Source organism: Dipodomys ordii, unplaced genomic scaffold (genome assembly GCF_000151885.1).
Source record: "Dipodomys ordii isolate 6190 unplaced genomic scaffold, Dord_2.0 Scaffold13, whole genome shotgun sequence".
NCBI lineage: Eukaryota > Metazoa > Chordata > Mammalia > Rodentia > Heteromyidae > Dipodomys > Dipodomys ordii.
Genome location: NW_012267229.1, coordinates 17,815,407 through 17,841,711, shown reverse-complemented (window position 1 = coordinate 17,841,711; position 26,305 = coordinate 17,815,407). Strand labels below are relative to the sequence as shown.

At 39.9% G+C, this 26,305-nt stretch overlaps 1 protein-coding gene across 2 annotated transcripts in view; it reads right to left on the bottom strand.

Moving 5' to 3' along the window:
- Ctnnbl1 (catenin, beta like 1) overlaps positions 1 to 26,305 on the bottom strand; it is a 162,529-nt gene that overhangs the window by 46,561 nt on the left and 89,663 nt on the right. For both annotated transcript variants that reach the window (XM_013011092.1, XM_013011093.1), the window contains exon 11: positions 7,476 to 7,657. In XM_013011092.1, coding sequence (XP_012866546.1) covers positions 7,476 to 7,657 — 182 coding nt within the window. The remainder of the gene's footprint in view (positions 1 to 7,475; positions 7,658 to 26,305) is intronic.

The following is a 26,305-nucleotide window of genomic DNA, read 5'->3' as shown; positions in this document are numbered from 1 at the left end:
GGCTCAGGGCCACAATTCCAAGGTAGGGTTGTTTCTAATCTCCACCTGTTCTCTCACCATTCAGGTGAGACTAGCAACCCTCTGTATTCCCATGTGCCTCAAGCTTCTGTTTGCCTTTTACTCTGTAATATAAATGGAGGTTTCTATGTCTCCTAGGTGGGCTGTGAACTCATTCAGCCTCCATTTTTACCTCATAACATAAATTCAAGTTTCTTCGTCTTCCTAGCTGTTCACCTTCCACCTAGAATACCAAGCTGGTACAAAGCACAGACTAGAGGCTTGTCTAATGAGACAATGAGTGAGGCCTTCCTGCTCTACTTTTGGGCACCTATCCATAGAGATGGATCTCTACAAGGGTAGTCTAGACTGACACCCAGTGACAGAAACAGAAGACAGGGTCTGGTGCCTCCATCAGGCAAAGATGAATTTAGGCTACAATAGCCAGCATCACACTGGAGTTCAGGCTTTAAGCATCATGATAAACAGTGGCTGTCCTGTCTCTGTGGCAAACCTTGTATGCTTTGCCTGTCCACCCATAGTGTCCTGGTTCACAGCTGGCTCACTCACAAAAGCAAAAGCTTGCATCTGACACATAAACATAAGATAGGGAGAGGTGGGGATGGCTATTTTGGAAGGGAAGTGGTAACTGTACCACTGATTTAATATCCACATGCTAGAAACCATGACTACATTTCCCCACACACATCATCTTGGGAAGATTTCCTCAGGCAGTTTGCTTGAAGAATTCAAGGTTCAATAATTTCCCCAAGGCTACGATACTAAGTTTGTGGGTAGAGCTGGGGTTTGAAACCAAGTCTGCTTGCTGACAAAAACAATCCTCCTCTCACGAGTCTGTGTTGCCTCTGAATAAGCCCAGGGAGCCACAATAATGTTGGAAAAGCCTTAAGAAGCCAGCCTAAATTCAAGTTCTGCTTCTATCACTTACTTGTTAAAAAAGAGACTTGGGAACTACAAACTCTCATCTGTGAAAAGGTGATAGAAATGCCTAATTCATTTGGACATCTGTAAAGCCCTGAGTATATAAATAGTGGATGCTGAACAAATGCACAATGGTTGTTGAGTCGGATCTTCCTCTAGCCCAGGATGGCAGATATACTCTCTGTCCCAATACCTTCCTCAGTGGTAAACAAGTTGCTAGGCTGTACTTGAGGGATCTGTGGGCAAATCCAATGTGCCACAAGCATCGTCACCCCTCCAACCTGCTCGTATTGGATCTGAGTTTGGATACCCAACCCAAACACATTGCTTATTTCAGCATCTCAACATGTCGCCATCCAGGTCAAGAGTGAAAGAAGCAGCTGGAGGGAGAGAAAAGGAATTGATCTAGAAACTGTTCAATGACAAGGTTCTCAAAGAGCAATAAAACCCAACAGTAAGACATTTTCATCCTTGTTTAACACAAAGTGCCTCATAGAATACGGCTTAATGCCATTCTTAATATGAAGTACTGCTCAGTCTTCATCGCCATTGTTTTGATTACTGTATTTTTAAACACTGGGAATACTAAAATAGAAAAATAAAAGAAACCTTGAAATCTCCATTACAGATCATGTAAAGGAGACATGGGGACCTGGAGCTCCCTAGTATATCCCTCTGTGAAGGTTCTAATCTTATACTCCACAAAAGACTAGCCTCATATACGTCTATCCATAGGCCCAGCAGATTCAGGAAGGCAAAGCATTCTTTCAGGCATGTACTTCTTAAATTACGAAGATAGAAGAAAAATGAAGACAAATTGGAAACCCATTCTTACTCCAGCCCTAATACTAGTGAAACTAGGTTTTCAAGCACCTGATCTATATTACTTAATTTAATCTTTATGTTGCCTTTATAAGATAGATCACAATATCATCCCAATATTACAAATGAGAAAATGGAGGCTCAGAGAGGCTAAACAACTTTCCCAAAGTCACAGAATTGAAAAAATGAAATGACAGGACATATATCCCAACCCGAGTCTTACTTCATGGCTCACTTTTTTTTTTTTTTTTTTTCTGGTCGTGGGGCTTGAACTTGGGCCTGGGCACTCTCCCTGAACTCTTCAGCTCAAGGCAAGTACATTCTTTCTTTCTTTTTAATAATGGGGTTTGAGCTCAGTGTCTCCAGCTTACCAGACAAGCATTCTAGCATTTAAGTTAGCCTCCTAACCCTTTTAATCTTAGTTCTCAGTTAGAGTCTTAAATTTTTCCCTAGCTGGGCTTGGACCAAGGTACTCCTATCTATAGTCTCCCAAATAGCTGGGATAATAATCTTGAACAACTCTGTTTGGCATATTAGTTGCGATGGGGTCTTCGAATCTCTACATTCTGAGAAGCTAGATTACAGGCATGAACCACTGTGCCTAGCCCACAGCCCATGTTCTTAATCACTCATAACACAACAACTAGCTAAATTTGTTCATGTTTCTGTCTCTTCTTCTTACTGTCATGATAACCAAATACTATTATTCACCCTTTAAAAAAAAGATACAAATTTGCCATCTCCTTTCTTAAGCATCTCTAGAATCACTGGGCTATTCCTCTTCTGGGCTTCCACAACATCCAGTGTAACACTTATCACACTGTGATGCCTAGAATCAGTATTAACTAATAGTATATGATAAATATAACAACTCTAAGCTTTTCCCCACTAGGTCAGATTTGTAGTCATCATTTCATTAATTTGCACAGTAACCCAAGAAGGTAGGTGTTGATCCTTTCCTTACAGATGAAGAACCAGGAAAGTACTGAACACTACCATGGACAGAAACTGTGCAGCTTCATGGTTGACCCGTACACTAGTTAGATAGCATACTGCAATGATCTTCTGTAGCCCTCATCATAGTCAGTACATGATGAGTGAAGTAATTTATTAATCCTTCCATTATTTACTCAGCACATAGCATGCACTGAGCATGATGAGAGGCCTGATGACAATTTTGCCAGGTCACTCTGCTATTTGTTCCACGCACCGTGAAAAGACAAGAGCCCCCACTACCATGAAGACTCTTCATTGAATCAGGATTAGAACCAATGTCTGACCAAGAACTCTTTCAACAACACCAGCAGTCCAGGGAAGAATAAGCCAGTGTGGTGGGGCAAGAGAGCAAACACCAACGGTAATGGTGTTGTGAAATGAGGGGTCTGTGATTAGATGCTGAAGGAGCCTCAGTACTATCAGCTGCTTACCCCCACTGGACCCACAGTTATGAATGTGCTGAGGCTCACAGTATGCTCGGATACATACAGGCATCCTGCAGAAGCTGGCTATAGTAAAAACAAATGGACTAGCTGGCTGAATTCCAGGGCCCTCTGTAGGAGCCTCCTCCTTTCCTTCCACCAGAATTGTCTCTCTAAGTGTTCCTGTTCTCTTGTTCTCTTTAATAATGAAAGGAATGTCTTTGTAAATGCTAATATAATTTTGCAGTAGAAATCTGTAAAATTGCTTTTTTCCCAAACCATGTTTCTGCTTCCTCTTCTGTATGTAAGTCTGATGAGGACTGAGAGTGTCCCTTTCCCCTGGGTGGGACCTTTAAAACTTACTAAGGCTGTGGGGGAATCCAGCAACTGTGGCAGAAACCTGGTGGTTGAAAAGGTTGAGTCAAGAGATTTTTGCAAGAGAGAATTCACAGGATTTCAGATCAGTTACATGTTGGAAAGCCTTAAGAGTTAAGTACAAAGTATTGGTTTCTGTTAGTAGGGGGTAGGGAGAGGGGCGCTACCTCTCAGACAGGAAGGACAGAAGTGGCTGAGGCCAAAGATGGCACAGGTCTGGTTGACAGGCTGAGTGTGTATATATGTGGGGGTGTTACCTGCTGGTTATCAGCTGTGGCAACTAGAGCCTGGAAAAAAGAATGAGGTCTGGGAGCCAACGGCAGATAGTCAAAGCAGCAAGAAGTAGATGAGACTGTACAGGTTAGTACATGGAGTGACATTGCCAGTGAACAGAAAGTCTTGAGGGACAGAACATAACAGGGGTCTGAGAGGGAACCCTGGGAAGAGTAGTGTCCCCGAGAGACACTCCATTCTGTTCCTGGCTTACACAGGACCAGCCTCGGTTTCTGTTATATTCTGAACATGTCAGGAGTCCTAATAAGAGTTGTCCCCATGAAATGGCAAGTCATCATCAGAGCCCACCATAAGACTTTCTGGTGCTGGAGGTATGGCTCAAGTAGTAGATTTCTATCTATTCAGGGCATGAGGCCCTGAATTTGAACTCTAGTGCCATACAGTAGAACTCATAATAGAAACTGTGCTTCTGTCTTACCTCCATTGACTGATCTCCCTTCTCTGATTGCAGGGAAGCCGTGCCACTCGCCTCTCCTTACCCTGGTGGGAGCTCTGCACAGACAACTGCCTGCTTCCTGTATGTGCAGTCTGCTGGAATCACTTAGATTCTGTGCAGATGACAGAAAAGTATCCTTCCAAGTGCTGACCTGTTATCAACTGCTGTCACTGTGGATAAGGTAGAAACGTGTGCACGCACCCAGCGTGCTCGCCACAAACCTGCACGCTGCTCAGCCGCTCACCCTCCCCAAAGCTCTTAACAGCCTCCAGGGGAACCATGTTAAAACAGCGCAATTAACTAGAACTGCTACAAACTCAATAACTCACCTACCTAATGAGGCAATACAAGGAAAATTGGACCTATTTTAATAAGAACTTTAAAAAGAGACTGGGAAGTAAAGGTCAGATGCCATTTCCAGATCCCAGCGTTTTTCTTCTTCTCTCCTCTTCTGAAGTAGTTAATATCAAGGAGACAATACACACTGTGCTGTTCTTTGCAGAACCAGAAAGGCAGACAGTCATGCTACTACACCCAAGGGCAGACGATCCTTTCCAACCACCCATCCCCCTTGCTAAGTGCCTCCCCGATCTATTTCTGAAGGTTTTATTATGCAAACCTCAATGGGTTTCAATTACAATATTTCTTGTCCTCCACCTGACTCACACACACAAAAAACTAAATTGCCAGCAATTCCAGTTTTGTCCATATTTGTCCTCAATGAACAGTCACTCAGGGAGGTGGTTGTTCACATGAGGCAATACACATCTACTGTGCACCTACTCCACGGCAAGCACTACACTGGGCAGTGGGATGCAGAGGTGACAAGATCACTGGCTCTACAGTCTCTGAGTAATGAGGCAAAATCCACTCAGTAGGGACTCCTAGTGCAGGGGTATATGACAGGCTTCCCTGAGAAAGAAGGATGACAAAAAGACAATGAGGCAGATAGGTAAGAGAAAGTCACTACAGCTAGAGGAGAGAGAGAGAGAGTGAAAGAGACTGGGAGCAGAAATGGGCTGGGCACAGTTGCAAATATTCATAAGGGCCAATAAACATTAACTGATGCACTTAAGTCAAAAGGGACATCACCAAGAGCAACTGAGAGCTCAGGCCTTACCTGGAAGATAAGACCGAACAAAGAAATTTCTGCTCTGTCCCCATTTTTATCCTACCCATTGAAGCTGCAGCTCAGGGTTGGTCTGAAGTGCAGCAGCTAGCCAGATGGAAGGAGGCGCAGGGTGGCACTCTCTCCTTGGGGTTCCTTTCTGCCTGGGGTACTGGTGTGTTCAGGATGCACTGCTCATCCTCACCAGCCATTATAGTGCAAACATGCCTTTTAGGAGCTGTCTTACCAAGCCACTGCCCCCACTAATATAGTGTTATCAAATTCCTAATGTGGGCACTCTAAAGCAAATGTACTGTTACCAGCACGCCACCGGGCACATTTTTCAGAAGGAAAACAGCTGCTCACTGAATCTGTCACTTCTTCCTCTTCTCAAATCCATGCACACAACCCCTCTGTACAGCATCTTTACAATAAAATAAAATTTAAAAAAATCCATGCACACTGAGCAAGAGCTGCTTCAAAACATGGTGCCAAGTCTCTCAGTGGAAATGAGCAGCTCGGCCACAGTGCAATCCCTGATGAGCCTCCTGGCTCTGGAGCTGCCTGGATGACTAAGGGCCGTGCCTCAGAAGCTGAAGGCTCAGACATCAGAGCTTCTGGTTTGCTGTCATGTCCCTCAACTTTACAAACCATGAAGGAAAATGCAGGACAGGGGAGTTAAGCGAAGTATCTAAAGTGACATAGCTGGTTAGTTGGAGAACCACAGTTTGGATCCTTTCTCAGCTAATTTCCTAATCTGCAAAAATGAGGACCACTACCTACTCCATTGGTTGTGAGCTCTAAATGAGAGAGCAATGGTGCAGTAGGGCCAGGGATGTAGTAGGCTACAGTGAATAGTAACTCATTTTGCTGAGTGGGGAAAGTAGCAGGGCCAGCAGTGGGGTTAGTGTGCTTTCAGTTAGTGTATGTTTCCTATTTGCTTGGAGTTGGATTAAAGTCTCTACTTGATCTCACATCTCTACCCCACAGGGTTTGGCTGCCAGCTTCTCTGCTATTTCTAGGAAGTGATCTGATCACTGAAGGACATCATCACTGGAGGTGATGTCCTAACAGGCCATATCATAATTCCTCCCTTTAAGTTGGGAGAAATGAATCCAGGTCAGTTTGAGGAAACATAAGAAGTGTTCAAACTCTTATCTGGGAGGCGAGAGGGGTGGGCAGAGGATGCAAAAGATGCAGCCAAAGTCCCTGTGCCAGTTCTAACAATCAGTGGTGAAAAAAAAAAAAAACCAAAAACCAGCTCAGGGAACAATTGTAACTTCTACAAGACAACCAGAGGAGATTGCAGCATAGTTCAGGTCTTCCTCTCTTACCCACCCCTCCCCCTTCACCCTTCTCTACCCTATCTGCACTTTAAAATAGCCATCCAACCATGTAAATTCCCTGGTGCCAGCGTCTGCTAGCCTCCAGTGGAGCTGTCAATGCTCATAAATCCCAGGCCTTCCAGAATGCACTGCGGCTATTTATTGGAAGGAGGGATGTAGCAGGCCACTAGACAATAGCAGGAGGAGATTGGGCTAGCAGTAACTACTCTGGTTACGGCGTCGCAATTCATGGCAGCATTTTGCTGGGAGTGTGCACCATCAGGGAGGAGAAACATAAAAAGGGGAACCTAGGCTGTAAATAGTTTATTCCAGCAATTCCTGATGTTGGCTGAATCATACTTTAATACAGAAATACATGAAAGTACCACTCTGAAGGTGACGTGTGCTGCCACCTCATTACTCTTTTCAAAAGGGTCTTCCATCAGAGAGACATCAAGCTACAAATTACAGTGAAGGAAACAAAACCCTCACACACAGACCTATTAAGAGGCCATATGAAATGAAGCCACCAGGATTTGAACAAGCAAGAACTGAGCACGAAGAAAGGCCATCAGTGACCTGGGGTCTCTGGGTTGCTTCGCCATGCACAGAAAATCATTAGACAGAAAAGCACAAGCAAGTGTTCTTCCTCTCAGGAACTAACTCCCAAATGTACATTCAGGAAAAGTTCAATATTTCTCATTTCCCCACTTCTCTTAATGTATCAAAATAAGGCTGACTTCTCTGGGGAACCTTACCTTCATGTTCTTTCTCAGTGGTTCCCACTTTCTTGATCTTCCTGGGAGATTTCATAAAGAGGGGAAAGATGGTTCGTAAGCCAAGAATGTCCACAAATTTATGACAATTGTCTGTGCCCTCAGGCCCAATCATGGCATGGTCCAGCACTTTCAAGGCACTGCTCCGTGAGATTTTCTTTTCCCTGTAAATGAAATAGGTTTCACATTCACAAACCCCATTTCATAAGGAAGTCCTAGTATTTAAAAATGAATTGTATTTACTTCAGTACCCAGTAAACAGAAAGTAAATAAAACAACTTAAATACATACTTGTTAACAACTAGGAAGAGTCTATAATAAAATGAATGAGTTCTTGTGGTTACAGTGATAAACACAACAGGAAAATTTAAAGTGCCATATGAAGTATTATGACAATTTTTAAAGAAAATGCATTAAAGATCAAAAAGATGCCGGGTGCCATTGGCTCATACCTACAATTCGGGCTACTCAGGAGGTTGAGATCTGAAGAGTTGAAGCCAGCCTAGGCAGGAAAGTCTGTGATACTGTGATCTCCAATTAACCAGCAAAAAATTAGAAGTGGAGCAATGGCTCAAGTGGTACAGCACTAGCCTTGAGCAAAAAAATCTCAGACAAAGCACCCAGGCCTTAAATAAATTCAAGCCCCAGGACTGGGGGGTAGGGAGGGGGGAAGGGGGAAGGGAGAGACTAGAGCCGGGTGCTGGTGGCTCATACCTGTAATCCTAGATACTCAGGAGGCTGAGATCTGAGGATCACTGTGCACAGCCAGCATGGGCAGGAAAGTCCAATAAACCACTAGAAAACCGGAAGTGGTACTGTGGCTCAAGCGGTAGAGCACTCGCCCTGAGCTTTAGATCTGAGGAACAGCGCCCAAGCCCAGAGTTTAAGCCCCACAATCAGCAAAAAAAAAAAAAGACTAGAAAGAAATGGACTAAAATGCTAAGATATTCTCCCCCAGAGGTTAAAGGAATTATAGACCATTTATTATTACTTTTTCTTTCTTTTTAGCTGCTTTATTGGTATATAATTCACAAGCCATTTAATTCACCCATTTAAAATGTACAACACATGGATTTTTAGCATATTCACAGATATATGTAGCCACTACTACCACAGCCATTGGTAGAAAATTTTCATTATTCTGAGAATAATCATGAATGAATGACAAAGTCTACATTCACCATCTCTCTATCTGTGCTGTGACTATGGTCTTTATGACAGCCCTCTTTCACCTGGCTCAATATTTTCAAGCTTGATTCATGTTATCATGTTAATACAATAATATCAGTATATTTTATTCCTTCTGATAGCTGATCATTTCATTGTGTAGATCTGCCACATTCATTTATAATAACCACTGTTGATGGAATCTTTGAGTTGCTTCTACTTTTTTTTTTTTCCTGCCAGTCTTGGGGCTTGAACTCAGGTCCTGGGCACTGTCCTTGTGCTTCCTTTGCTCAGTCACTTGAGACACAGTGCCACTTCCAGCTTTTTCTGTTAATGTGGTACTAAGGAAGCAAATCCAGGGCTTCATGCATGCTAGGCAAGCACTCTACCACTAACCACCTTCCCAGCCCTATCTTTTTTTTTTTTTTCCATGCCAGTCCTAGGACTTGAATTCAGGTCCTGAGCACTACCTGAACTTCTTTTGCTCAAGGCCAGCACTCTACCACTTGAGACAGAGCTCCATTTTGACTCTTTTGGGGAGTTTTTTTTTATTGGATGTAAGAATTTTGTGGAATTTCCTTCCAGGATGGCTTTGAACAGTGATCCTTGGATCTCAGCCTACTGAATAGCTAGGATTATAGGTTTAAGCTATCAGCATCTGGCACTTTTACCTTCTTTGCTATAAACTCTCACGTAGTACATCTACTTAGGAGTGGACATGCTTAATAACTATGCTTAATGACCAGCCTGTTTTCCAAAACGGCTGCAGCACTTTACATTCCCATCAGCAGTGTGGAAAGGCACTGATCTTCCCACGCTGGCAGCACTGTTCTGAGTTTTTGGTTCTCATTATTTGAGTGGGTGTAAAATGTATCTCACAGTGACTTTGAATTGTATTTTTCTGATCATTAATGAGGTCAAATACCTTTCCATGTGCTTATCAGCTATTTATATATCTTCTTTAGAAAAATGTCCATTTGAATGCTTTGTTTGTTGTTGAATAGTTAGTTGGGTTATCTTTATTACTACTGGGTACTAAGAACTCTCATATATTCTTCTATAATCTACGTTATTTTCTTTAACAATCTATGAGGTAGAGAGGAGCAAGTCAGTCATTTCTTAATGTGGTACAGATGGTAAGTCAACCAACCAAGCCAATGTACAATGTTTACCGAGCACTTAGTCAGCAGATACAAGAGAACATGAAAAGTAAGATTTAGCTTCTGCTCCAAAAATATTTAAATCTATTTGGAGAGACCAAATTAATACGAAACAAGCAGGAATAATTAGTGGCTACCTCTCTTGTGATCTAACACTTGGTAGTAAGGGACGAGGAAGACAACAGGAGTGTTAGGAATACCTCTACCTTTATTCTCTTGCCATGTATCCATAACAACAGCCTGCAATACTCACTGATGATGACTTGTAGTCCAACTACCCAGCGTGGCTTCTGCTAACGTAGTAAGTATACTAGCTGCCAGGAAGTATAGGGTCCATGTCTTGAAACAATATAAGAACAGGCAAGTCAAAAATATTTTTAAAATACTGCAGCCATGGAAATTAAGCCCACAAAAGTAAAATGTGGAGATAGGACTTTATTTAGGAGAGGAAGATAAAGGTGTCAGATGGCAATCTTGACAAAGTATTGAGTCTGAAGGATAAGTGTCTGCAGAGAAGGAAGAGGACTGACCCTGGTGGCAATGGCAGATACACAGCATGCACAAAGGTATAAGGCCAATCGGGGAAGTAGAGGGGGTGATGAATGGCCAGTAGTGGGAGATGGATGACAGAGGGCAAGAATATCATCACATCAGGTCTAGATGTGATGCCTGATAACCTGAGCTCCACCTGACAGCAGCTGAGGAGGTGTGTCAAATTAGGTATATTTTAGAAGGTCTAGCCTGGCAGCAGTAAGATGAAGGGACTGTAGTGGCAGAGCTTGGGGGCAAGGAGGACAGTAAGGAGACTATGGCGACAGTAGGAACGAGAAAGGACAAAAGATTTAGACTGTGGCAGCCTTATGAAAAAGGAATATTTGAGAGTAGAAAATCTTAACTATCAGGAGCAGGGTTAACCAGGTTCCAAATCTAGCAGGAAAGGACTTTTTGTCTCAAGATAGGAAGCTAGAAAAGTAATGTGTTTTTTTTCTCACTACAGTTGGATGCTAGCATCTTACTTTACAAGCTGGAATTCACAAAGTCTTGACCCGGGCAGATAATCATACAAGCAGAAATTAGGAAACCAAGTTACAATATCCCCGTTGTTTAGCCATTTAGGAAAAGAAATCTTGAAATGAATGACAGTCACAGCACAGGGCACCTCTGTTTACCCTTCAGCATACATTGAGACCATTGAAATACTAAAGGCAAAGGACTCTGGCTCGGCCAAGTTTCTCTCTTTTTCCTGCGTAAGCAAATTCAAGAAACAAAAGATTTTAAAAGTAAAACCCTCTTCAGGTAGGCAGTGTGAGGCACATTTAAATGGGGCAGTAATTGCATATTGATCACCATTTAGGCAAGCTGCATGGAGGTGAACTTTGGAATATTCATTGGGCTTAAGTTCAGGCTTTTAGCGATCAATAACTGTTTGGCCTGACTTTCTGGGGTTGACTTTATTTGAAATATTTATTCTACTGGAGGACAAGTAGTTTATCTTAGTCTTGTCTGGGTTCATCGGGTTGTCGATCATGCCAGGACCGATATGAATGCCAGTTTCCATAATACTGGGTGCCTGTAGGAAGAAGTGGGGGTGGTCTGCTTTCTGTCTGCTCAAGCGAGCCTGCAGATGTAAAGAAAAAAATTTCCTGTTGTAGTTTTAATTAGCTTATTCTTCTTTATCACACATGATCATGTTTGCGATGAACATATTTTGAGTATGATTTTCTTTTCTCATTTGGTCTTTTATCAAATATTTATGAGGAACCTAACAGGTGCCAGATATTAAGTCAAGGATGCAGAGACTAGGATGCTCATGGCTTCTGAGGGGCTTGGTTCACAGGACGCAGATATGCAGTCCATGGGCAATGTGGGACATACAGTGGAGGTATATACCAAGTGCAATGTGGGCACAAAAAGGAGGCTCAACTGAAGACTCGAAGAGGCCTCTCATAGGAGGGCAAAAAGATCTGAACTGAGCTTTAGTGGGTATCTTTCTCATACAAGTAAAGAGGAATCAGAAAGGAACAGCAGCACACACAAGGTCAGGAGTCAGCAGGAACATTTAAGAAACAGCGGCAACACAATCTGAAGCTAGCTGATTTTATCTGTGAAGAGAATCCTCCTAATGTTTGCCAACAATATGTCTGGTAGCAGAAGACAGAGGGACACATTAGATGTAGAGAGAAAGCAAAGTAATCTACTAATGTATACTAGGGATAGCTGGGATGAGTTTTAGTTGAACCTGAGATGATTTTGGGACATGACAGTGATATTTAGCTGGGACTTAATGGGTCTAAAGTCCAAGAAAGAGGTTAGCAAAGGGGGAAAATTTAGGAGAGTCACTTAATCTATGTGTTATAACTGAATCTACTGTGTAAAAGAGACTACTCTGAAAGGATTAAAAAAAATCAGGAAATAGGCATGGAATCCTAGAGAAACTTACTTGAAGGACAAGTAAAAGACAAAGTCCTTTCCCCTCCTTAGGAATGAGAAATTAAAAATGAAAAGATAGGCATTCTTGAAAAAAAACCCTACAGATAAAAACTAGTCCTGGCAAGGAATTTTGATAATGCCATATGAGGTCATTTTTGTTTGCTACAAAATATGCAGTCAAAACATTCAATATATATGTGAAAATGGAGCTAGGAAAGTTGAAGGGATGGGTGAAGTTGGGAGAGATGGGGGAGAATTATTAAAGGGGTGACATTGATCAAGATGTATTGTATTGTAGTCATAAACTGACATTCTAAATTAGAAACCCCTTGTACAATTACTCAAATTAAAAAATGTAAAAACACATATAGTTTATTTCCTTTCCAGTTTCCAAATTATAAGACTGCTTTACAGAATCCAGGATTTCTATGAATTAAACAGTGGAAATGACTATATTAGCTAGTTTTCTGATACTATAATGAACGTTGAAGGGAAAAGATTTACTTAGTTCTTGGTTTTAGAGGCACTAGCCCATGACTGAGTGGTCCTACTGCTTCCAGCCACTGTTGGGGATGACAATACTAAAATGTGTGGCAGAGCAAAACTGCTCATATCCTGGTAACAAGAGGTGAGGTGAAGGCCTCACAAAGGCATGGAGAGCTTTCCATTAGGCTCCACTTCCAAAACAGCACCAACCTGAGCAACCAAATCTTCAACATATGGACCTTTAGGGGATACTCATCCAAACCATAGCAATGATCAGAGCTAATTTCCCTAAATGTGCTATTGGGAAGAGAAGTAGACCATCAGTGCTCAAGAGCCTGAATGAGCCAACACATCATTGCCAATCAGATCTCAGGATTAGACATATGACCTTCTACAGCCAATTAAATGTGAGCATACATATGCATTTCAGAGGAAAAATTGAGAGATTTGTTGTGTCTTGCAGCTATTCCTCTTACTACAAGAGAGCCCTGCTCCTTAAGCCTAAGACCTAAAATAAATAAGGTATAGAGTAGAGCTTCCAATAGCCAGTGATGGATTGAGTGGTAGTGAAAAAAACAAAAAACAAAAACACCATGTCATGGGCAGCAAAGATGGCGCTGAGAGAGAGCAGAATGGGCAGAGCCCAATTTGCCTTACGATCAGTGCGTAACTAGCCTGTGAAACCTTAGGTGCATGATAGGGTGTGACCTTGACAGTGATTGGTTCCTCTTCCTCCCCTGCCATGCTACCTGCTCTTTTTGGCTTTAAAAAGGGCTGCTCTCTGTTAATAAACGAGTTTTCTACCTGCTTGGAAACAAACAAACAAACAAAACATGTCATTGAAAGTCCTTGAGATTTAGGGGTTGTCCCTACTATACCTGACTGATAACTGACACAGCAAAGTTGTTTGGTATAGGAACATTATTTGAAAGTTAACTGCATTACTATCTACCAGCAATGAAGAATAAGAAAATGTTGTTCCCACTATGTTAAAATGGAATATCAAGGAATAGGTTTGTATTTTCCCCTTCTCTCCTGAAACAAATATGGAAAGAAGTGGACAAAATATAGAAAAGAATGCTTTTCAGACTCTGACAGCAGGCAGCAAAGAGCAGTGAACTCTGAGAGAGGGCAAGACGTGCAATGAGCCCGACTGCTGACTAGGCTTCAGATCAGGGAAGAGGAAGAACAGGGAGCCTGGGGTAACCAATTTGGCAAGAGTTGACAACACAGAGCAGAGTGACACAGAACTGAGCAGAGGCCCCTCCAAGGAGGCCCTCAGGACTATTAGCATGTGTATGAGAACACCAACTAGTGCAGCAGAAAGGAACTCCCTGAAAGAAGTAGGGCACCAGAGCTCAGGGCACCAGAGACAGTTTGCACTCCTACCAGTTATAGTACTAGAGCCTTGTTAATTCACAGTGCACTGCATTAGAAATGAGGCAAAACTAGTCACAGACCAAGGGATAAGTCTACAGATGCCTAACAGAGTTGAAAGTAAGCATCAGGGCAAGGTAAACCTGTAATCCTATTTATACTTGGGAGGCAGAAATATACTTGGGAGGCTTGAAATCAGAGGCAGGTTCAGATAAAAATATGAGACCCTATAAAAAACAAAACTAAGCCAGGTATGGTGGTTCACACCTGTAATCCAGTTACCCAGGAGGCTAAAGATCAGGAGGACTATTGTTCTAGACCTGCCTGGGAGTTTGGAGTTTGTAAGACACCCCCTTCTCAAAAGCCAATAAAAAGTGAGGCACTTGCATATAAAGCATAAATAGGAGAATTATATGAGCAAAAAGCAAGACCCTACTGGGAAAAATTGATAAAGTATGAAGGGCTGAGTTTGACTAAGCCTGCTTAGTAAGTATAAGGCCCTGATTTCAAACCCTGTACCCCCCCCCCCAAAAAAAAGCCTCAGAATGATCAAACTATTTCCAGGTACCTTAACATCCTAGAATAGAGATCAAGAATATTTGTATGGGGCTGGGATAACTTGGTGTTTGAACACCTGCCTAGCATGCATTAGCTCTGAGTTCAATTCCTAGCACCACAAAGTAAACAAATTAAATCAAAAGCTAAGGGAAAGCACACACACACAAAAATCCAGCTAAACAAGGTAAAATCCACAATATTTGTATTTTATAAAATATTGCCAGGTCCTCAAAGAAGCAGAAAAATATGACTCCATAAAGAAGAGAAAAATAATCAGCAAAAATCAAAATTAAAGATGAGAACATTAGAAGTTATTGTAATTGCAGATATACTTGATATGTAAAATGAAGGCTGAGAAATGCTTCAGCATGTTGACCAGTCTGATGAAGATATTTTTAAAAGACAAAACTGAACAATTAGAGGCAAACACATGTTAGGTGAAAGACACAGGGGAGGAGATGAACTTCATATTGCACGGGGTAGAGGAAAAAGAGCAAGCTTGAAGACAGAACAGAAACTATCCAAAATGAAACACAGAAGAAAAAACTGAACAAGATTATCAGATAGCTCTTTGGACAATTGCAAATAACCTAATGTACATGTAATTATTTTTATAATATATAATTTATAATTATGTACAATTATAAATATAATTTTATCATATACTTATAACTATAGGCCCTGAAAGTCAGAAGGGGGAAGAACAGTTTAAATGTTTATCATGTCTGAAAATTTTCCTTCTTTAACACAAATGACAAAATCAGACACTCAAGAAGCTCAAATGCAAGAGACATGAAGAAAATGATACCAACATAGATAAAAACCAAGCTATTCAAAACTAATAATAAAATCATAAAACAGCAAAACAAGAGGAAAAATTACATCAAAGGAGCACATTTATGAATAATGGTAAACCTTTTACAAAACCAAGGAGGCAATACAAACAGAATGTTGAAAGAAAATGTATCTATCAGCCTAGAATGTTACATCTGGTAAAAATATATTCCAAAGAGGAAGACAAATAATTTTTCAAATATACACAAGCAGAAGTCAGCAGGAACATATACTAGTACCACACAAAGATCCTGCAGGAAGTCACTTGGGCAGAAGGAAATGTATGCCAAGTAGAAATCTGCTCAGGTAAACACACACACAAACACACACAGACACACACAGATACACACAGACACACACCTCCATAAATGCTTATTTTCAAAAAGCTCAGCCTTGTGCTTGCCAAACTAACACTCTACCACTTTAGCTATTTCCTCAGTGAGATAAAATTTAGGGTGATGTCAGCCTGGACTATGATCCTCCTATTTATACTTTCTCCATGTTGCTGTAGTGACAGGTACATGCCACCATGCCCAGCCCTTGGTCAAGATGGAGCCTTGAGAATTATTTCCTCTGAGACTGCCCCTGAATTAAAACCTCCCAATCTCTACCCTTCCAAGTTGCTATGAAAAACAAAAACAAAACCCAAAACTTTAAAAAGCTCTTCAATAGACAACTGATCATTTAAACAAAAAGAAAACACTATCTAATCACATATGCCAAGCAAAACCTGTAACAGAAGCAGCACACAAGAAAGAAGGGAAGTTTACATCTGCTCTTCAGATGTGAGCACGCACTACTAATCTAACCTTATCTTCCTTTAGGACACTATTCCTAAAGGATTAGGACCCCACCCCTATAGCCTTTTGGTAAACTAAATCACCTCCTTAAAGGCCCAGTCTCCAAATGGGGGAGGGGGTGAGGCTGTTAGGGCTTTAACACATGAATTCAGCACAGGGGGAAGAGGAAAGCAGACAATTTATCCCAGAACACATGGTAATAGTTACATTATGGTAACCTTAATTAAGAGAAAGTTATGGTGGTTATATTAATATGAAAAAAACAGATTTCAAATCAAAGAGTAGTATCAAAGATAAAGAAATCATTTTGTAAAGACAAAAGAGAACATCTAAGCCAAAATGTTTAAGCACCTGAAATAATTTCAAGATATATGAAGCAAAAGCTGATAGATGAGAAAGACATATCTACCATTAAAGCCAGGGGTTTCAAAACATCCTCTTTCAATAACTGGTAGGATAAGAAATGAGAAAGTCATAAGAACATAGAAGACTTACCATCATGACCAGCATTTATACAACATTACTTAACAACAGAAGGAGTCTTTAAAAGCATGACTGTATTCTAAGACAAAAAAATAATTGTTCCTAAAAACTGAGCTCAAATCAGACAAAATATATTCTTTGATCACAATGCTACTAAAGTAAAAATGAATAACAAAAAGATACTTGGAAGATGACCAAATACTTGAAACCTAAAGGATATGCTAAATAACTTAAGAATGATGAAATCAAAATTGAAAATATTTTGGACAAAATAAAAATGAAAATACATCATATCACTGGGTGCTGGTGGCTCGTGCCTGTAATCCTAGCTACTCAGGAGGCTGAGATCTGAGGATCCTGGTTCAAAGCCAGCCCAGGCAGGAAAGTCTGTGAGACTCTTATCTCCAATAAACCACTCAGAAAACCAGAAGTGGTGCTGTGGCTCAAGTGGTAGAGCACTAGCCTTGAGCTCAAGAGCTGAGGGACAGCGCCCAACCCCAGAGTTGAAGCCCCAACCAACCAAAAAAAAAAAAAAAAAGAAAATACATCATATCAAATTGCATGTGATACAGGGAAAGTAGCAACTAGAGGAAATTTTATAGCAATAAACATCAAATAGGAAAATTCTCAGTGTAATAATCTTAAGTTCCAGAGAAATCAGGAAAAGAATAATTAATTAAATCCTAAGTAGGTATGAGGGTGTAGTTTACTGCTATAGTACAGTACCTGCCTAGCATTCAAGCAGAATTGGGCTCCATCTCCAGCACTGTAAAAAACATGAGTAATCAAAAGAAATGTAATAATAAAGCCCAAAACAAAAATTACTGAAATGGAAAACAAAAGCAGAGATAAAAATCAATGAAAAACTGCCAATAAAAAAGTGATAAACCTCTGGCCACACTGATCACAAATAAAAAGAGAAAGACACAAATTATCAACATTAGAAATGATAGAGTGTATCATTACCGATTAGACAGATATTAAAAGGAAAATAAAGGGAATATTCATGAATAACTTTTTAATTTCTTTTGGGGGTGGCACTGGTATAGGGTTTTGAAGTAAAAAGCTCACAATTGTTGAGCAGGCAACTCTCCTGCTTCGCCACACCCTCCAACCTCTTGAACAACTTTTTGTCACTATGTTTGGCAACAGACAGCTGAATAAATTCCTTGAAAGATGTAAACTATTCAATTTACTCAAATACAGAAAGACTATTAGAAAAAGTAAAATTATCCAAAAAGATTTAAAACTTTTCAAAAGTTCAATGTGAAAATGAAAAGGCAAGCCATGGATTGTGAAAAATATTTGAAAAATCTGTATGTGACAAGAGTGTATATCTATGATATATAAAGATTCTTACAATTCTACCTTCCCTCCCTGTCACCAAAGTGGACAGAAGATTTCAGCAGATGCTACTAAAAGATATGTGGATGGCCAATAAATATACACAAACCCACCTAGCCATTAGTCACAAGCAAAATGTAATTCCAATTATTACAAGATATTATGTACCTAATAATACAGCTAATGTGTTAAAATGAAACCAAGTATTAGAATACTTGCTGAGCAGCTCCTCATATACTGCTGTAGAATTTTAAAATGGTACAACCAATTTGTAAATATTTTGGGAGCACCTTAAAAAGCCAACTATTCATCTAGCATAAATAATCCAACCTTCCAGCCCTGTTTACACAAGACCAATGTTCCTGAATGAACATTACAGTTTTTACTGATATGAGCAAGAAAATGCCCATCAACCGAATGAACAACTGTGATCTATTTACACAAGGGAAAGCTACTCAAAAGTAAAAAAGAAACGAACAATTGACAGATGACGGGCAAATTCTGAAATAATTACAGTGAGTGAAACTGAACAGTACTATATGATTCCACTTACAAAATTCAAGAAAATGGAAACCAATATAGATAGAAAACAAGTCAATGGTTGCCAACAGACAGTGAAGTAGAGACAAATAAGCAGTCAGAGAAATATTTGGGTAAGATACTGTCATGCTGGTGTAAGGGTATGATGGGTCTACAAATATTGCCAAAATCCCTGAATAAATAAATTTAACAACTTAAATCTAACCTTAAATAAATATAACAACTACACTGGAGTGATGAATAGTTACCAAATCTATGGAAGAGCTCAGATGGCCCTATACCCCTTCCTGCCAGGTAATCTTGATTCAGTTGATCTGCCTTTTCCACCACAGCCCTATCCCATTTATGAAATGTTAACATCAGCCTGGAGGGCTGTTGGAAGGATTACTTTGTGCCTTTGAAGCGTTTTTCTAGTTTCTAGAGAACAGGTGCAAACTACTATTATCCATCTAAGGGAGAACAGTAATATCCAGCTTGGGGGGAAGGAAACATTTCTGTTGGACAAACAACAAGCAAGATGTGTGTGCACAGCCTGGAATGCCAACTGCACACAGCCCCATCAGGAAGCACAGCTAACATCTGAACAATCCACACTACTGTTTTGCACTTGAGTCCTGGGGAGACCAGAGGTTAGAAGACTTGAGCTCTTAAAAAACTGTAAAGGAGGGCTGGGAAGGTGGCTCAGTGGTAGAGCACTTGCCTTGCATGCTTGAGGTCCTGGGTTTGATTCCTCAGCACCACATAAGTAAAAAGCTGGAAGTGGCACTGTGGCTCAAGTGGTAGAGTGCTAGCCTTGAGCTGAAGAGCTGAGGGACAGCGGCCAAGCCCAGAGTTCAGGCCCCACGACTGGACCCAAAAAAAAAAAAAAAAAACTGTAAAGGACTACAAGAATAAAAATGCAAGAGTCTGAGCCTTCAGATGTTCATTAGGAATAAAACCAATGTAGAACAAGATAAAACAAAGCAAAAACAAAGGAATAAAAAAATCAAGGTCCCCCACCCAGCCCATCTACCAATCCTCATTGCCATAAGCTCAGTCCAGAATTGCAACTGTGAAAACTTATCTCACAGAAGGTCTGCTAAAACTATTTTATTTGTTTTCTTGTCAGAGATGCTTTCTTTAGATTAAGGAAACCCTTACCACCCCCCCCCCAAAAAAAAAGAAAGAAAGAAAGAAAAAAAATCCTGAGTGAGGGAATTCTATGGCTCCCAGAATGGATATATCTGTCTAGTATTTCTGTTTCTCTCCTCCTCCCTCCCTTTACAGTTAATAACTAAGATGGGTTTGCTGTATTTCTGCTACACTACCCAGGTTGCATTTGTACAAATCCCATTGGATCACGATGGTCTCTTCTCTTTCCAGCTCGAACAGGGATTTACAACAGAAGTAATAAGCTTAGTGTCAACGTTTTTTAGGGAAACTGACAATGTATTTCTTCAGTCTTCCACCCATCTTGCTGTTTCTTAAAGAATTCAGACTATGCTGATACCAAGGCCATGCTTTTTAAAAAATGCCTGGTAGTGGCAAGAGTCAGAAGAGTTGGAGTATAGACTAAAATCTTTGACCTTTTGGAATCTTCTATTTGTAGAACCATCTCATCAGAGAGATACCTGTAACAAGAACACAAAAAGGCAAAGCTATCTCCATCCAGGGAAAGAAGGCAGTGTTACAGTGTCACCTGATTTCCTACCAGATTCCACAATGACCACACTTGGTAAGTATGAGTAAGTATTATTCTGTAGACTGGATCTTCTGAATCTAATCGCTTGGCTAAATTATACAATAAATTGTGAATCCTCTGAATTTTACTGTTTTTTCAACCACCTGACTACAGAAATAGCACCTGGCTCATGCTCACATCTTAGCTCTTTTGATGTTCACCAAAGACCAGCCAAAGCCTCATTCTGGTTCCTAATTCTTGACTACCAAATGGAAATGGTGAGGCCAAGCTGCCTGGCCCTGGGATGGGCAGTGTCTTCCAGAGCAGGAGCTAGTTCTCTTTCCTTTCAGCATGAAATTCTAAATTTCCCAAGAGTGCCTGTACCTTCTGCCTTGTCATATCTGTCCTGTGTTTTGTTTTTTATAAAACACTAAGGTGATCAAATGAGAGATCCTTCCTTCCCCTCCTCTCCCTCCACGTCTCTCCTTTTCTTTCTTTTGTGTGTGGGTCCTATACACTCAAACGGTTACCTGCTGCATTTTGCACAGCATGAGTTTCACTTTTTAAAAAATCACCTCAGCAGTATTTTGTTCTTTTCCAAGATGTCTTCATCTGTTCATTGACAGAGAGAAAAACAAAACAAATAAAAACTATCCCCTCCTTATTGATTTTTCCAGGCAGAAATAAAAATCCAGACACTGTAAAAACCAGAGATTGACCATATTAATGCGAGTCAACTGACAATACAAATCACCACAAATGCAGAGTGACCCAGGGGAACGACCTGGGCAGGGAGGGCAGGAAGACCTGGTGTCCAGTCCTAGAAACAAAAGCTGAGATGAGACAAGTGTGCATAAAGGCCTTCTCTGGGCCTGGAGAAGAGAAGTCATGGAAGTGGACAGATACCCAAAGCCTAGCTCCACAAAGCCAAGGAGGATGAGGAAAAGTGGTGAGAAGTCAAGTGTCCAAAGGGGACTAAACCCAAGCATATACCCTGTGCTACCCTCAGCTCTGAAGCCCAGCATGGGCACAGGCTGCACAGAGCCAAGAGCCCAGAATCAGAAGTGCCTCTGTCCAGGCCATCATAAGCCTTGAAGGTCAGCATCACAACCATATTCCAACCCCTTTTGTGCTCTTCATGTACTGAATGAACATGGGACACGGAAAAAGGGGGGAGTAGATCTTTGGATTAGATATCTTTAGGCAAGAGACTGGATGCTCAGCTTCATGTCCTTCACCAAGTCACTTCTTTTTCTCTGGGATATGCTAAAAATTTGGAGTCTAACTCTAAACAAAAACATGTTGCTTAGATTTTTCTCATTCATTAGAGACTTACTTAAAGCCAAATATGTACATGCTGCTAAGCATTAGAGATACCAAGAAGAAGACCTGGTCTTTGCTTTCAAGTCTTACTGTACAGAGAAGTAGACAGACAGATGCAGGCCATCCAATGTAGTACATAAGTGTGCAGATAGAAGAAATAAAGAATGTTAGAATTCATCCCACAAATGGGAAGATTGCTGAGGACAGGGTTTGTTTTGTGATTCAAGGGGAGACAGCTGCTTAAGCTTCAGCATAAACATGAGAGGAGAAAACAGCAACATGCCTAAGGGATCTAAGGTAGTCTAGGGTAGAGAGTAGAATGTGTGAGAACGGGAGAAAAGAAGTGATGATGGTAGGAGAATTAGTTCAGTGAAGGAACTAGGCACCAGTTTAAAGCATCATCATCATCAGAGGCAAAGAAAGAAGCATTAAAAAAACAGTGAAAGTAATCATTAATAGAAAAGAAACAGGAAGAATCTTCACAGAACAATAAAACAAAATTATCAAAGAAACCACAAGAATAAAACAGATAGGAAAATGACTAAGCAGAATAGTCAATGTGATTTAAAAAACAAATATGTTAATTTCATTCAAACATAAATTCTCACCTTGGGGCAGTGGTGCTGTGGCTCAAGTGGTAGAGCACACTAGCTCTGAGCTGAAGAGCTGAGGGACAGCGCCCAGGCCCAAGACTTCAAACCCCACAACCAACAAAAACAAAACAAAAAAAAAAAAACAAAAAAAAAAAAGAAAGAAAGAAAATAAATTCTCACCTTGGACTTATAAACTAAAAGAGTAAGGGTGGCCCTTAATCCTAGCTACTCAGAAAATGGAAGTAGAAGGGATGTTAGCCTGAGCACAAGGCTGAAGGCTCTACCAGAAAAACAAATTCAAAAGCAAAGGACTGAGGTGTAACTCAGTGATAGAGTGTTTGTCTGGCAAGTGCTAAGTCCAAGAGTTCAATCCCCAGTTCATTTAAAAAAAAAAAAAGAGGGCTGGGAAGGTGGCTCATTGATAGACTGCTTGCCTTGCATGCCTGAGGCCCTGGGTTTGATTCCTCAGCACCACATAAGCAAAAAAGAAAAAAGCTGGAAAGTGGCACTGTGGCTCAAGTGGTAGAGCGCTAGCCTTGAGCTGAAGAGCTGAGGGACAGCACCCAGGCCCAGAGTTGATGCCCCACGAAAAGAGTAAAAACTTACATGTTGGTAGCAAGTTACCTGAAAATTATACTAAAGATAAAATGATGTGAAGAGACAAAATAGATAAATACAGAATTATAAAAGAACCTCAAACAGGATCATCATATGCAACAAAGAGGCTACCAATGACAAATAACACAAATTAAGATTAACGTATACATACTTAGTATTTGCTGAACTAGCTAACTAGAATATAATAAGCATAAAACTCAAGAAGAAATAGGGGAAAACCCACAACTATAATGAAAGCCTAAAGAAAGAAACAAGCAAACAAATGATACAGAAGATTGAACATATTTATAAACTTGATTTAGGAAATAATCATAGCACTTGATACCCTAAAAACACAAATCATATTCAAGGGTCCCTGGACTATTTATTAAAACTATCCATGTTCAAAGCTATAAAAAAAATCATAAAACAAGAAAAGTAATTTTTGGACTGCATTTTCTATTAGTACAATAAGAAAACATAACTTAAGTGCTTAGAAATATAAGAGAAAGTTAAGCAATATTAAGAAGATATTTTTAACTTCCTGAAAGGCAAAAAGAATAAAAACATATAAAACGCTAAATCAAGTAATAATACAGACCGTAAATTATATACAAATTTTTATCTGCCATCTATACTTGACTGACAGATGGAGAGTTTCTTTATAAAAGTGAACCCTCTGGCTGGGTGCCAGTGGCATAATACCTGTAATCCTAGCTACTCAGAAGGTTGAGATCTGAGGATCATGGTTCAAAACCAGGCCAAGCAAGGAAGTCCATGAGACTCTAATCTCCAATTAGCCATCAAAAAGCCAGCTCAAGGAGAGTATATAGAGTACAGTGCTAGCTTTGAGCAAAAAAGCTCAGGGACAGGGCTCAGACCCTTAGCTGGAATCCCAGGACTGGCACCAAAAAACAAAAGAAAAAAAAATACTCTCTCTAAACAAAGAATAGCTGCACAACAACACAAACCAAAAAAAACCTTAGAAACAATTCCAATCATGTCTCATAAGTCTTAGGTGAAAAGATGAATGTATACAAAATACAAAACATGAGAAATTATGAGAGACTTAAAGGGCACAAAGTAAAAAGAATCATAGTACAAAACTTGCAGGCTTTATGAAATCAAAATGTCTAGAAACACATAAAACATCAAGTATCTTGAAAATTAGAACATTAATGAAAGCAACCAAAGACCTAAATGAGTGAAGTGATATACCATGTTCATGGATTGGAAAACAGAATTACATTCTAAAATGACATACAGATTGAATACAGTCACAATCAAAACCCCAGCAGGAATTTTGACTAACAGGCTGATTTTAAATTTTATAAGGAAAGATAATGGAACTAGAGAATTATAGTAGTTAGCAACAATTTTGAAAAAGATGAACAAAGTCATAAGGACTAATACTGTGTGATTTCTAGATTTAGCTTCTTTAGCTCTATTATGCTATAATAGCCAATATTATGTGTTACTAGCAAAATGATAAACACATCAATCAAGGGAATCACAAGGTACAGAAATAGACCTCTCTATATATAAATTAATTTTATACAAAGGTATAGAGATAATTTAATGGAACATACATTGGATTTGGAATAAGTGGTGCCAAACTGATGTCTGACATATGCAAAACTAAGTAAGTTAAAACTAAAAAATTTCATTTCATGCCTCATATCATATACAAAATTAAGCTAAAATGATTGTAGAATTATAAATGATCATTTCTGAAAGAAAACAAAACAGATACTTTTGAGACTTTTTTTAGGCGTGCACAGTTTATAAATTATTCTAGAAACTATTTATATAAGAAGAAATTGATGGGGGCTCGGAAGGTAGCTCAGTGGTAGAGCGCTTGCCTTGCATGCCTGAGGCCCTGGGTTGATTCCCCAGCACCACATAAGCAAAAAGAAAAAAGCCGGAAGTGGAGCTATGGCTCAAGTGGTAGAGCGCTAGCCTTGAGCTGAAGAGCTGAGGGACAGCGCCCAGGCCCAGAGTTCAGGCCCCACGACCGGACACCCCCCCCCAAAAAAAGAAGAAATTGATGGGCATGGTGACATACACCTGTAATCTAGCACTCAGAAGAGACAATAAGAGAAAAAAATGATAATTGTATTACTTGGACTTCAAAGTAAAGCTTTTGCTCTTTAAAAGATATAGTTAAGAAATAAAAGGCAAACCACAGGCTAGAAGAAGAAAATATTTCCAAAGCATGTATCTGACTATTTTTTTTGGCTGCTTTATCATTTATTTAGGCAGTTTCCCATTGTTGGATGTGGGGAGTTTTCTAACTTAAATTAAAAAAAAAATTGTTATTATAAATGTGATGTACAGAGGGGTTACAGTTATGTAAGTCAGGTAAGGAGTCTGATAAATATTTGCATTTAGAATAAAGAACATTTAAAACTCAAACTAAAAAAATGCACAAGAGTTAAACAGATTTTAGCAAAAAAAATGATAGGTCATTATTCATAAGAAAAGATCTTCAGTCATTACTCTTCAGATAAATACAAATTAAAATCACAATATACTCAAAAGGCTAAAACTAAAGCCTGACAAGACCAATTATTGGTCAGGATGTGAAATAACTAGACTTTTCAGTTTGCTGTGGGAAGATACAATGACATAATCATCTTGCAAAACTGCCTGGTTGTGTATCTGTCTCTGTCTCTGTTTCTCTTTCAGGGTCCTCTGCACTGAGCTAATCCCCAGCCCCCAGCTTGGTAGTTTCTAACAGTAAACATACTTACAATATGACTCACTCATTCTACTCCCAGGTTATTTTTCCAAGAGAAATGAAAGCATATGTTTATACAAAGACTTTTAGCAGCTTTATTCTTTACGACAAAACACTGGAAAACAACTCAAATGTTCAACAACAACAAATAAACTGACATACTAGAATGTGGAGATTTAGTAGGCATGAGGAGAAAGCATCCATTTGATAGATCTAAACCAAAACAATCAGTTGAGTCAAGTAAGCTATAGGAAAAAATATACTGTGTAACTCCACTTCCAGAAAATTCTAGAGAGAGTAGTTGCTTGGGTCTGGATGGATGGATGGATAGGATAGTAACATGCATCAAGAGAATTTTGGGGGTGATTAAAAGTGATCTGTGTTGTAATCTTGTTATGTACTGTCAAATAGGTAGCCACTAGTCAAGTGAGTTTAGATACAAATGTAAAATGCACATTAAATTTCAAAGATTTACCAAAAAAAAGAATATAGAACTTTATGGGATAGGTGAGGAAATGATTATTTCTGATATACTGGGCAGACTAAAACATTATTAAAATTAATTTTACTTCTTTTAACATGGACACTGCTGTTGCAGTTCTTCACTGTAAATGGAAACATAATTGCTAAAATTAAATTGCAAACTTTTTTTTTTTTTTTTGGGTCTGGTCGTGGGGCCTGAACTCTGGGCCTGGGTGCTGTCCCTCAGCTCTTCAGCTC